The sequence below is a fragment of the Cajanus cajan genome, chromosome 2 (genome assembly GCF_000230855.2).
Source record: "Cajanus cajan strain Asha chromosome 2, NIPB_CcT2T_4, whole genome shotgun sequence".
NCBI classification, from domain to species: Eukaryota; Viridiplantae; Streptophyta; class Magnoliopsida; order Fabales; family Fabaceae; genus Cajanus; species Cajanus cajan.
The window spans coordinates 51,561,335-51,575,877 of NC_138518.1; the positions used below are offsets into that span (position 1 = coordinate 51,561,335).

Below are 14,543 nucleotides of genomic sequence, written 5' to 3' on the forward strand. Positions count from 1 at the left end.
GATGGTGGAGCCCGTTTGTGTGTAGATTATCGGCAACTGAATAAGTTGATGATAAAGAATAAGTATCCACTTTCAAGGATTGATGATATGATGGATCAACTGAGGGGAGCTTTAGTGTTTTCGAAGATTGATTTGAGATCCGGATACCATCAGATCAAGGTGAAGGAGAGTGACATACCGAAGACTGCTTTCAAGACTAGGTATGGTCATTATGAGTATGTAGTGATGCCCTTCAGTGTCACTAATGCTCTGGTAGTGTTCATGGATTACATGAACATGATTTTTAGGTCATTCTTGGACAGATTTGTGGTGGTCTTCATTGATGATATATTGGTATATCCTAGATATTTGGAGGATCACCGTGAGCATCTAAGGTTGGTTTTAGAGGTGCTGAGGGAGAGACAGTTGTATGCCAAACTGTCCTAGTGTGAGTTTTGGTTGTCCGAGGTGATGTTTTTGGGACATGTGATATCAGTAGAGGGGATTGTAGTGGATCCAGCCAAGGTGGAGGCTATGATTCAGTGGGAATGTCCGAGGACTGCTATGAGGATTAGGAGTTTTGTTGGGTTAGCGGGTTACTATCAAAGGTTCATAGAGGGTTTTTCCCGAATAGTATTGCCTTTGACTCAACTGACTCGAAAAGATCAGCCTGTTGTTTGGACGGATGCTTATGAGCAGAGTTTTCAGGAGTTCAAGAGATGGTTGACTACTTCTCCGGTTTTGGTGTTGCCTGACACTAGTGAGCATTTTGATGTGTTCTGTGACGCTTCTTACCAGGGGTTAGGTTGTCTGTTGATGCAGGGAGGGAGAGTAGTGGCATATGCTTCGAGGCAACTTAAGACCTATGAGAAGAACTATCTCACTCATGATTTGGAGCTTGCAGCTATGGTGTTTGTCTTGAAGTCGGGTAACCACTATCTGTATGGTGCGCAGTTCAGTGTGTTCAGTGATCACAAGAGTTTTAAATACCTATTTGATCAAAAGGAGCTGAACATGAGGCAGAAGAGGTGGATGGAATTCCTAAAGGACTTTAATTTCTAGTTGATGTATCATCCTGGGAAGGTGAATGTGGTAGCAGATGCACTGAGTAGGAAGTCCATCCACATGTCGACTATGATGGTTAGAGGGTTAGATTTGATTGAGCAATTCAGAGATTTGAGTCTAGATGGGGAGGTTGTTCAAGATCACATTAGTTGTGGTATGATTAGCATAACTAATGAGTTCTTGAGACAGGTGGGAACTAAGTAGTTACAGGATCCAGAGTTGTTGAGGATTTTGGGATTGCTTGGTACCCAGAGGGTAGCTGGTTTTGAACTCGGTACTGATAGGATTTTGAGATTTAGAGATCGGATTTGTTTACCTCAAGGTTCAAAATTGAGGAGAGCTGTCCTGGAGGAGGGACACATGAGTCGCCTTAGCATACATCCCAGTATGACTAAGATGTATCAGGACATCAAGAAAAGTTTTTGGTGGCCTAGTATGAAGAAGGAGATAGCAGAGTTTGTGGCCGCTTGTTTGACTTGTCAGAAGGCGAAGATTGAGCATCAGAGGCCTGGAGGGGTTATGTAGTTGATGGAGATCCCTGAGTGGGAATGGGATAATGTCACAATGGACTTCGTGGTTGGGTTGCCTTGGATAGCTAGGAACACTGATGCTATCTGGTGTTTGTTGGTAGCCTGACGAAGTGTGTGCACTTTCTTCCGATCAATAAGAGGTGGACCTTGGAGAGGCTTGCACATTTTTATATCAGAGAGATAGTATGGTTGCATGGTGTGCCTTCTAGTATTATTTCTAATCATGATCCGAGGTTTACTTCCAGGAATTGGCAGACTCTACATCAGGCTTTGGGGATAAGGTTGAGATTAAGCTCCACTTATCATCCATAGACAGATGGTCAGTCGGAGAGGATAGTTTAGTCACTTGAGGATCTCTTGAGAGCTTGTGTGTTGGATCATCTTGGTAGCTGGGAGGAGGTGTTACCACTAGTGAAGTTTACCTACAACAATAGTTATCATTCTAGTATTGGCATGACGTCTTTTGAGGTTTTGTATGGCAGGAAATGTAGGAATCTATTGTGTTGGTTTCAGGAGGGTGAGTCAGTAGTGGTTGGTCCAGAGTTAGTTCTTTAGACTACTAAGATGGTGAGACAAATTCAGGAGAGGTTGAGAGCTACCTAGAGTCGATAGAAGTCCTATGCTGATAGGAGGAGGAGACCTCTAGAGTTTGAGGAGGGATAACACGTGTTTCTCAGGGTGACACCCACTACTAGAGTGGGAAGGGCTGTAAGGGCTAAGAAACTCACACCGAGGTTCATTGGTCCTTACCAGATCCTTCGTCGTGTAGGTCTAGTGGCTTATCAGTTGGTGTTACCACTAGTTTTGTCCAACCTACATGATATGTTTCACGTTTCATAGTTGAGGAAGTACATCAGAGACCCAAGTCACGTGGTGGAGATGGATGAGGTGCAAGTTAGAAAGAACTTGACTTATGAGAAGAGACTGGTAGCTATGGTTGATCACAAGTTGAAGGAGCTTCGGGGCAAGTCCATCAGCTTGGTAAAGGTTCTTTGGGATACAACTACTGGTGACGTGACCTGGGAGGTGGAGAGTCAGTTCAAGGAACGATATCCATTCCTCTTTTCAGGTAAGCCTATTTTCGGGGACGAAAATTCCTGTTTGTTGAGGGGTATTGTAACGTAGTGAGTAGATTTCAGAGTTTAGTTGACTCTAGGGAGAACAGTATATAAGAGTTTCTCTGAGAAGGGAACTTCATAAGTTCATTCTCAAAGAAAGCTAGAGAGAAGTTTTAGAGAGAAGGACTCTGGAACAATAGGCTCCTTTCTCTCCCAAATTTCTCTATTTGATTTCTCTTCTCTTCTAGATCACTAACTCCTTCTGTCTTCTCTTGGAATTCAGGCTAGGAAGCTTGTTTTTGGAGGATTGAAGTCCACAGGTCAAGCTTTGGAGGAATTCTTCTCCTTCTCAGTTCTTGGCTATTCTGAGTCAATCTTCAGGTGAGGGAAGCTAGAATGTAGGTTGTTTGGTTGCATGTGAGTTTAAGAACTCAATTGATGCATGAATTTGGAGAATCCATGGTTGGATTGAAGAAATTCTCATTTTCGGGGGTTTAAGAAAAATGAGGGCTTTTGATGATTTGATGCATATCTTAGATGCATGTTGGATCTGAGGTTGTTTTCAAGTTGTATGGAGCCCATGCATTATATTTCTTGGTTTGCATGTGGTTGGATTTTCCTGATTTTCAGGTTTTGGATGAAAATTTTCAAAGTTTTGGGGCTGTTGTATGAATTTACGCCGGGCGCATATTATTGGCGCCGGCGCATGTATTCATCAGAAGTAGTTTCTGGATGAATTCACGCCGGGCGTGAGGAGAGCCACGCCAGGCGCAAAAAAAAAACGTCGGGAATGGAAACCTTTTGGAGTCCCTGTTTGAACGATGCCGAGCGCGAGCTGGCTACGCCGAGCATGAGTGTACTTGATGTTTTGATTGAGAATGATGCTTGTGCATGTTTATAGTAGAAAGATTGATCATGTATGTATGATGTATGAAGGTGTATGATTCATACATATGCTAGGTAATGATATGTATGAATGTTTAAATATGATATGACGTGAGTATATGTTCATGAGTATGATACTGATCATGATGGTGGATTGACCATGTATGATGTATGATGCATTATTGAATGCGATGCCTTATGGCATTTGTCTAGCCTAGGACTTAAGGAGAGGGAAAATGTTTTCGAACTAGAAGAGCTCACATAGAGTCTCTTAAGAGTGGTGCTTGGATAGGCCACTAATATAAATGAGATTGGTGCTTAGATAGGCCACTAATTTTGGGTGAGAGTGGTGCTTAGGTAGGCCACTAGTTTGGGTGAGTCTCCTCTAAGTCCTTAACTAGTGTTGGAGCGGAGTATAAGGTCGAGGGTTATTCCCTTAACCAAGTATTGGGGAAGGTGCGTGGTTCCTTGCGGATAGTCGGTGGGTAAACTCTACAAGTGACTTGATAATGCATGCCAAGGTCGTGGTAAGCCTGTACCCAGCTGTGCTATACCTGACGGTGGAATCAAACTTCCAATTGTGTAAGCACTACAAGAAAATTCGGTATTTCAAACGGCAAAAATCCGTGGGAAATGCCCAAAATCCGTGGGTAATGAGGCATTTCCGACGTCCGTCAGTAAATTGGTCGTCTGAAATTTACCCACGGATTTTTATCCGTGGGTAACTTTCCCACGGATTTATCCGTGAGTAATTTCCCACGGATTTATCCGTGGGAAATTACCCGAAAATTATATATTTTTTTTAATTTTAATAAATTTATTAATGTAACAACCCTCATATTTGGCTTCTCAAGGGTTCTATTTCACGATATTTCATTGTTTAGTGTGTTTTATCCTTACTTGTGCAATTTCTGGGAAACTTCCCAGAAGGTCACCCATCCCTGTACTACTTCAGGTCAAGCACGCTTAACTGTGATGTTCTTATGAGTAAGCTACCAAAATGTATATGTATGTTGTCAATATAACTTGTACAAATTAATTCATTTAAGTCATCCTCAAATATACAATCTCATATTTGTACTATAATAATAATATATAATAATTTTATATTACAAATAATAATTAATAATAATAATATATTTAATTATTATTTATTTATATGTACTTACTTTTATAATTAACGTCTACTTATTTTTATTTAAAATTATAATTTAAATTATTTAATTTTATAATTTATAATGATAATATAATTTAAAAAATTATAAATATTTATTTAATACATACTTATAAATTAAATTTTAATATTTTAAATAAATTATTAATTAATTTAATATATTTATTTACCTTAAATCAAACATATAAAATTCAAAAAATGTATTTATCCTTGTTTTTTTCTTCTAATTATCAACTATTAATAAAATACTAACTTAAAATCTTATCTAATTATATATAATATTCTCATATCAAATTTAAAATCAGATATTAGTTATACAAAAATATTAAGATCATATAGTAAAACCAGATATTAATTATACCAAAATATTAAGATCATATATATAGTAAATTGTCAATAAGATTTTAGTTAAATAATTTAAAATAATTAATGTTTCAATTATATTGTTAATTCACAAATAATTTATTCCAAAACTAATTAATTTTTTATATTAATTATTAGTAAAATTTAGTAACTCTTAATTTAACAATTAATTAGATCGATAAAATTCAACACACGCCATGAGTTACTGAGCGGAATAACTTTACCAAAGAGTTATTTTATAAGTTATCTTAAATCAAACATATAAAATTCAAAAAATGTATTTATCCTTGTTTTATTTTTTAATTATCAACTATTAATAAAATACTAACTTAAAATCTTATCTAATAATATCATAATATTTTCATATCAAATTTAAAACCAGTTCTTACATTTTCGACAAATATAAATTTGTCTGAAATATTTCATCAATAATATAGCTTTTCCTACAAAACTTTTCTCATCGAAAATATAAATTTTTCAACAGATTTAATTTTGTTTTATAAGAAATCATATTCGATTAATATAACATTTTGTATATATGATTTAAGAGTAAAATATTTTTAATTTAACGGTTGAATTTACAAAATTCACATTTAATATAAAGTTATACGTCATCTTGTAACTAATTTTGTCTAAAAAATAATAGATAATCATACCCTTAACTGATTTAAAATAAAAATTAGTTAAAGGTATGATTATCTATTATTTTTTAGACAAAATCAGTTACAAGATGACGTATATTTCCCTTTATCTATTACTATAGATAATCAAACAACTATATATTTAACTATTTTTTTTCTATTCATTTTCTCTGTCTTTATCTCTACTTTCTATATATAGATTCATTGAAGTTTTAAATACTCATATTTATACTCGTTACTTTGTATTTTACTGATTTACTTAAATATAAAATTCAGAAATTAATAAAATGTAAATTTAAGAAATTACTACAACTTAAAGAGAGATTTTTAAATCAATCAGTTATTAGGAACAAAAATAATTATTTAGTATAATTATTTTAACTTTAATGTTTTAAGTTTTAAATAAAAAAGATTTAATCTAGAAAAAATTTCATTAATCCCTACTTGAAGTTTTTCTCAATAACGTCATACATATATCTCTTCTCAAATTTTTAAGTGAGTATTAATTTTCTTATTTATTTATTTAAGTGGCACATACAACTACTTATATAAGATAATACTGTTTATATACTATTAAGAGAAAATAATTTATTAATACAAATATCAATAATTAAATGAGATTTGATCTCTTATTTCATTATTTCAACTTTTTTGAAATTTATTTTAAATATCATGCACACTGTGATTTAAAAAAATATATTAAATTTAAGTAATAATTTTAAAAATGAATTGAAAAAAATCTTATTTTCAAAATTGAAGATCAATGAAAGTTTTCATCAAAATGACATAGTATTGGATGTAATTTAGAAATAAATGATAAATACATATATATGATTTGCAGAACATAATTTAACTTTTTTCTCCCTTATTTAATTAATAGCGTTATTTTCAAAGAGATGAGTGATTTTTAAAAATTAAAGAAAATATGTGTTATTCTTAAATTTGAACGTCATGTGTTGGTATTTTTCAAGATAAGTAACAAAAAACACATTTACGCTAATTAGTTTATAATTTATAATAACCTAAACATATAATTATATATAGGTAATATAAGTCATACCTCACACACTTTGATTTATATTTATCTTATTTATATTTTGAAAACACCGATATAATAATGAAAATATTATATAGTGCATTGTTGTGTGTATTGATGCGATTATGATTGGTTGTATTTGAAAAATAATTGGCTTAAATTTTATTTAATAATTTCAAACGTGGGAAACTCCGTCAGAAAGTTCAGACTGATTTTAATTCGTGGGAAACTTCGTCAAAAAGTTTAGACGGATTTAAATCCGTGGGAAATTCCGTCGGAAATTTCAGACGGATATAAATCCGTGGGAAATTCCGTCAGAAATTTCCCACGGATTTAAATCCGTCAGAAATTCCATCGGAAATTCCTTCATGTAAAAATCCGTGGGAAATTCCGTCGGAAATTTTCCACGGATCTAAATCTGTGGGAAATTTCCGACGGATTTTGGCCCGTGGGAAATAATCCGTGGAAATTTGACTTTTTCTTGTAGTGAAGTGACATCATCTGAGTAAACCCGAGTGAGGATTTATATCCTGTTTAGCTGTGACCAAGTAGGCGCATTAGGCATGAAAATGGTTGGGGTGGTTTCGGAAGGATTGGGATGTCACTTATACTGCTCTTCTGTTAGGGAGATCTCCTAGGTGTATGCGTGATGATACATTAGATGATTGATATGCATTGATATCTGTCATGAGTTGCATGTATTGCATGATTGCTATGATGATGAAGTGTATGATGTTTGACTTCATGTATGATGAATTGATGATTGTTTGAGATGGAAGTTCCTGTGGGACTTGATTGGGTGAATTGGTAGTATAGATTGTTGTTCTGTACTTGTATGATTGCTTTTTGAACTCTAGCTTACCCTTTTGTTTCCATGTTGATGGACTACAATGATTATATTGTGTATGGGAGTAGGTCAGGGTTAGGTTGGAGTTGGTTGCGGTGATCGCTGTGAGACAGGGAGTTTTAGTCCTCGTGTCGGAGTTATCATTTGGGTAACTATTTTGTCTATGCTTGACCGACACTAGGGTGATATTATTTTTGGGATGGCTGTACATATATGGTGTTATATTTTGTACATAGAAACCTAGTTTTATTATTTCATATATATATATATATATATATATATATATATATATATATATATGTCTATATGCATGAGTTATCCAGTTTTAATATTCTCTTAGTTCACTAGTAGTAGTGCGATTCCACTGAGTGTATGGATCATGGCGAGTCGTTACACTTTTATGGTATCAGAGCCGGTCGAGTCTTTTGGATACTCTGTGGGGAGTGATCTTTCTAGGTTTCTATTATGACATATCTCTTATATGTGTTTAGTTTTGGTGATTTGTGGAGATGCATTGTTACTAAAAGAATGTTTGGATTCTTTTAGTATGCTGAGGCCTTAGTATGATCAGATCGCTAGGGCCATGGACATGATGGCCATGGAAATGCAGCAATAGAGTGCTCACTTTGCTTAGATGAAGGCAGGTAGAGTTGTGGCTAAGGCAGCTAGACCGGTGGTCTCTCAGGATGGGAGAGATTTGGCAGAGTTTAGGAGATGTCAGCCTCCTTAGTTTAAGGGGGATTCAGATCCTGATGTTTTAGATTAGTGGTTGTGTGAGATGGAGAAGATCTTTAGTGTTTTGGGATCTTCTGAGGAGGGCAAGTTGGACTATGCAATATATATGCTAGCGGGCGAGGCTGAGTACTGGTGGAGAGGCACCAGACATATGTTAGAGAGCAAGGGTGTAGTTGTTGATTAGGATTGCTTCAGGAGAGTCTTTTTGGAGAAGTATTTTCCGGATAGAGTTAGATACGCTAAGGAGGTTGAGTTCACGAGACTGCAGCAGGGGAACATGCCTATTTCCGTGTATGCAATGAGGTTTGAGCATCTGGCTAGTTTCTAGTCTCAAGCTATATTTGAGGCTTGGAGATGTAGGAAGTTTGTAGAGGGGTTGAGACATGAGGTGAAGAAGGTCATTGTCCCTATGTCCATTGTGGAGTTTCCTGCCTTGGTTGAGAAGGCAAAGACGGTTGAGAGACTAGAGGGTGGTGGTGGAGGCACCAAGGCTGCGAGAGTATAGGATGGACCATCAGAATCTAAGAGGGGAGGCCAATAAATGGGACCCTATGATAGGTTTGTTTAGTCTCAGAGAGGTGCTGTCAATAGGGGACCTGATGGAGGACCATCCTTGAAGACACATGTGGGCCCCATCACTAGGTCCATGGCTAGGAGACGTTGAAGAGGAGGAGGAAGTTCACGCACCAAGGGACACTCTCCTCATGATCATAGAGTATTAGTGCTCTCCTAAGCCTCATTAATTTAGGATTTATTTTATTCCATTTTTACCCTTGTATTTTGGGGTATTTTAGTCATAGGATTTATTTTCTTTGTATTTCCCATTTTACCCTTGTATTATGGGGTGCCTTAGATGATTAGGGTTTTAATTTTGGGCTAGGGTGTTACATGAGGAGGTGACGCATTTTTTGGTGAGCATTGGACCTATTTTTGGTGTTAGAAAGGCTTAGGCCCAAGTGGAGGGCAAAGGTTGCATGGACTTATCATGCACCTAGAAATAGCCAATCTAACCCCTTAGATTCCATCCTTGGCCACCAAGTAGCATCTAGGGTTCATTTGACATTTCATTTGGAGTGCATTTGCCTTGTGAATTTCGGCCATGCATTGCTCCAAATGCAACCCTAGATGCCTCCCCTCCTATAAATACCCAACACCCCACCACTTGTAAATACTTTGGAATATATAGATTTTGAGTGAGCTTTTATGCCTCAACATCTCTTCCTTAGTCACTAGGTTAACTTCGGCTAGCCTCCTTCATTCTCCACCCTTGGAGAGTGAAACCCTAGAGTGGCCTCCACCTATACTTGGAGTGAGCCAACCTTGAGCAACCAAACACCATTCACCTAAACACTTCCGCCACCCTAAACCTACTTCACGCCCATCTTCCTTTTCCCATCATAAGTCACCTTTTGTCTACCCTTTGGTGAGCCTAGATCAAGGGCAAGGTCTCCGCCCTTCACACTCTACATCAATCATGGAAGGAGGAAGCCATCAGGACCTCGTCCTGCTACTCCTCAGGGTGGAGCACAGTCAATGCGATGCTATAGATGTGGAGGAGCCCACATGGTTAGAGATTGTTCCCATCCGGGAAATGTTTGCTTTAGATGTGGCAGGCCAGGCCACCTTTCTAGAGATATTCAGACACCATGGGCTCTATCTGGGGGTGCTTCGAGGCTAGCCAGGCCTACAATTGCGAGGAGCGTATTTGCATTGTTAGGTGCAGAGGCTTCTACTTCATCAGACTTGGGGAAGGGGAAGGGGAAGGCAGTAGGTGAGGAGGTTTTCCTTTTGTTTGATTCTTGTGCTACACATTCATTTATATCTGTTGATTGTGTGAGGATATTGGGTCTATTGGTATCTGTATTTCATGTCGATTTGTCTGAATCTACTCCGACTTCAGTTTCTATAGTGACGTCGGAGATGTGTGCGTGGGATGCCTGATAGAGGTGTTTGGTAGGAGGTTCAAGTGAACCTGATTGTTTTGCCCATGGTGGATATAGATATCATCTTGGGGATGGATTGGTTATCTGCCCATCGCATCCTCATAGATTGTGCTCGTAGAGAGTTGGTGTATCCCCAGTTGGAGGATGGGGTGTTGGTGTCAGTTGGTCAAGCTGAGCAGTTGATGAGGGGTGGAACTGAGTGCTTCATGTTGTTTGCTGCTGTGAGTATTGAGACAGAGAGGGCCATCACTGGGATTGATATGGTCAGTGAGTTTCCTGAGGTGTTCCCAGATTATGTGCCGGGATTGCCTCCTATGCTTGATATTGAGTTTAACATTGATCTGGTACCCGGTGCAAGATGGGTATTGGTGGCTCCTTATAAGATATCTCTAGCTGAGTTTGTAAACCTGAAGAAGCAGATTGGGGATTTGTTGGAGAAACAATTGGTGAGGCCCAATGTTTCTCCTTAGGGTGCCCCGATACTGTTAGTGAAGAAGAAGGATGGTAGGGCCCGTTTGTGTGTAGATTATCGGCAACTGAATAAGTTGACGATAAAGAATAAGTATCCACTTCCGAGGATTGATAGTTTGATGGATCAGCTGAGGGGAGCTTTGGTATTTTTGAAGATTGATTTGAGATCCGGATACCATCAGATCAAGGTGAAGGAGAGTGACATACCGAAGACTACTTTCAGGACTAGGTATGGTCACTATGAGTATGTAGTGATGCCCTTTGGTGTCACTAATGATCCGGCAGTGTTCATGGATTACATGAACAGGATTTTCAGGTCATTCTTGGACAGATTTGTGGTGGTCTTCATTGATGACATATTGGTATATCCTAGATCTTTGGAGGATCACTGTGAGCATCTAAGGTTGGTTTCGAGGTCTTGAGGGAGAGACAGTTGTATGCCAAACTGTCTAAGTGTGAGTTTTGGTTGTCCGAGGTGAAGTTTTTGGGACATGTGATATCAACAGAGAGGATTGCAGTGGATCCAAGCAAGGTGGAGGCTGTGATTCAGTGGGAGCGTCCGAGGACTACTATAGAGATTAAGGGTTTTGTTGGGTTAGCGGGATAAAATTTAATGTTCATAATTTTGATTGCAGGATATAGAATTGGCCAAGACTTTGGTTAGGCAAGTGTTTCTCTTTGCCGAAGATTTGTCCCTGCAGAAAAAAATTATCCAAACAAGGATATGGGTCAGTTCCTCTTGCTTTTATAGTTTGCACCGAGGATTTTGCAATTTCATTGGATTTCCAGCTCTGGATGATTCAAAATGCCAGGATCAATGACATTTTAGAGATTAAAGGCCTAGATCATATGGCTATGATTAGCAAACCAAAAGAACTACGTGATTCTCTCTTGCAAATAGCTACTAAATACAAATGATCTATTGATGAAGCATATTTTATTTGTTCTGTATGATATTTATTAGTGCTCGAATTATAAGATCTCGCTTGAAACCATATGAAAGAAAATCAACACAACGTCTTTATACATTATATATAAGCAATTAACATATGAAAATTGTTGTTTATATATTCATGATGGTGAATAAATGAAATATTTATCAAATATATGTAAGTTTCGTTATTATTAACACTACAAAATGTCATGTAATAACATTATCTTATAGTGATATAATATTTGTTATTAAAAATTATTTTTTTTCCTACATTATGAATATAATATATGTTAGTATATTGTTAAAAAATGTAAGTATAAATTATAGTAATACATAATGTATCTTTGAATATCATTCAAAATCAACACTAAAATATTGTGTTTAGATATATATCAAATAAATTTGTATATAGCTACATATATTATATTTATGAGAACAATTTTTATATGTTTATGTAACATTTTTCTTGCAATAGTGTAAATAAAATGTATTCACCAAAACTCAGTATCGAGAGTATTAAGTTGTAAGTTTCAATCAAGAATTGATCATCAACATTATTTAATCATTTTTTGAAAGGCAAAATAATTATAAAACTATAAACATAAAATTTAGCTCATATAATAAAAAAATTATTCTCATAATTAAGGCATACTCATTTTATAAAACAATTGACATGAAATTTATAATATTTCATACACTTTTGGTAGTAATTCTACACTACCCAACAAAATGGATTCCTTTTATCAGGTTCTTGAGATTATGATGTTTTTCCTTTATTCTTTGTGAAAAATAACGGTGGCTCATGATGTTGAAGTTAGTTAGAGAAGGAATTGAAATATGACAAAATTATATAAAAATATCCATGTGGCTGGGGGATGAATCTCTGGCTGAATCACATCCGAGGTTGTTCTTAATCTCTAATCAGAAGCAGAATGTCATAAGCACTATGGGAAGGTGGGTTAGTTGGGAATAATTGGTGTTGGAATTTTCAGTGGAGAAGGAATATGTTTGAATGGGAGAGAGCGGAATGACTAGAAGTAGAAAGTCGTATCCAAAACATAGGCCTGAGAACAGGAAACTTAGATTGTTGGGAGTGGATAGTGGGGGATGTAACACCCCAGTTTTCAATAAAGTTATTATTATTATTATAATAATAATAATTATTATTATATGGTATTTGGTCATAATTATTTTAATAATTATAGAAGAATATTATTTTGTACGTTTTAAATAATTATTGTTTTGGACAATTATTTTGTACGTATTAAATAAGTATTTTTTATTAGCATATTTAAATAAATATTTATATGTTTTAAGAGAATGTTGATTTTATATGATATTTTGTTATTGAAATTATATTATTATATTTTGGGTCAGAAATATATTATTATTATAGAGGAAAAATATTTTATAATATACATGTATTTATTTTATTTAATTATTTTGAGGAAAAAGAGAAGTTGGTTAGAAGAGAAGAAAAATGGGTTGGGTTGACCCAGCCCAATGGATTAATTTTAAGGAGTCAGGTAGCGTTAACCCTATCTACCTCATTTGCGTTCTGAAGGGTTAGGAAAAAAAAAAGAGAAACAAAGAGCTCAAAGGAAGAGTACTCAAGAACGACCTTAGATCACACCTTTGTCTTCTGCTCATCCAGGTAAGGGGGGAGTGAGAAACCTCGCTCTGGGTGTGGGATTGTATGCTGGGTAGTGGGATTGGCCCCCAATCCTGTGTTTGTTGTATTTTTGTATGCTCATGTATGAGGGATTTCTCCCAATTGTATCTGTTTTGTTTATTATTTTTCTTATATGTAATTAATTGTATGATTTGAGATCTCTATGGGTTCCTATGGGAAACCCTGTGAGAAACAGGCAAAATATGAATATTTTCTGTTTTGCTATTTGATTGCTCTATTGTATTCCTTGTTGAATGTAATGTGTAAATATATGATTAATTTTGAGAATAAATATGTTTTGATATGATTTAGAGTGCTCTATGGGTTCCTGCGGGAAACCCTATGAGAAATAGGCAAAATATAAATATTTTCTGTTTTGATTTCTGATTGTTCTGTTATATTCCTTGTTTGATGAGATGTAAAAATATGTATTTAATTTTACACATAGACGAGTTTTGATATAAATTAAAGTGCTCTGTAGAGGTTATGAGAATATGATGAGATAATGTGATAATGTGATATGATGATGTAATGTGAAATGTGATTGAGGCATGAGATATGAAGATGTGGTAATGTAATATGATGATATGATGAGATAATGTGAAATGTGATTGAGACATGAGATATGAAATGTGATAATGAAATGTGATGATGTGATATGACCATGGGAAATGATAATGTGATATGAGAATGCAGAGTCTTGATTGACATGCATCATTTGCATAAGTGTTTTAAGGGTACGATATGGAATACATCGCCAGAGAAGGCCCCCTAGTGTAAAAGCTTTGGGGATTAGTCCTTGGGGATAGCTCGGTTTGGAAGTCTCAGTCTCGCCCATTGTGTGCATGGGATGTATCTTGCGCGGCTTAGCTATCCCAACGAGACTCTGGTAGTATATCCTTCTAGTGAGAGTGCACAGAGGGTGTGACCCGGCATGTACTCCTAGACTACTCTTCGTGTATTGCTAGCGGCAATATGCCATGTGATGTTTTACTGGCGCCACATGCATGATAATATGTAGTTCGTGTCCATGCATGTGCATTCTTATTATTAAATGATGATAAATTACTATTTGTATGACTTGGATGATTGGATAAGCTATTGTTCTTGATTGATCTATGAGGTAACTGTATTGTTTGTGTTTAGCTATCCGGTGTGCGTTCCTACACCGTGAGCCAGAGTGAGATGTTTCTCACTCCTTTCATTTGTG

The 14,543-nt window shown here is 36.2% G+C and overlaps 1 protein-coding gene across 1 annotated transcript; it reads left to right on the plus strand.

Annotated features, from left to right (window-relative positions):
* The first annotated feature begins 10,300 nt into the window (after positions 1-10,300).
* Positions 10,301-11,645, plus strand: LOC109817686 (methylesterase 9-like). Its single transcript, XM_020383016.2, has 3 exons — positions 10,301-10,702; positions 11,131-11,321; positions 11,429-11,645. Exons 1-3 carry the CDS (start codon positions 10,301-10,303, stop codon positions 11,643-11,645), a joined length of 810 nt encoding a protein of 269 aa, XP_020238605.2.
* Positions 11,646-14,543: the final 2,898 nt, after the last annotated feature.

Excerpts from the sequence above, each read along its gene's own strand:
- LOC109817686 (XM_020383016.2), top strand. The coding sequence starts at position 10,301 with ATGGTGGATATAGATATCATCTTGGGGATGGATTGGTTATCTGCCCAT. Across the intron at positions 10,703-11,130 it reads ATTTGTTGGAGAAACAATTG|GTTGGTTTCGAGGTCTTGAG; the intron begins GTGAGGCCCAAT and ends TGAGCATCTAAG. Across the intron at positions 11,322-11,428 it reads GAGATTAAGGGTTTTGTTGG|AAAAAAATTATCCAAACAAG; the intron begins GTTAGCGGGATA and ends TTGTCCCTGCAG.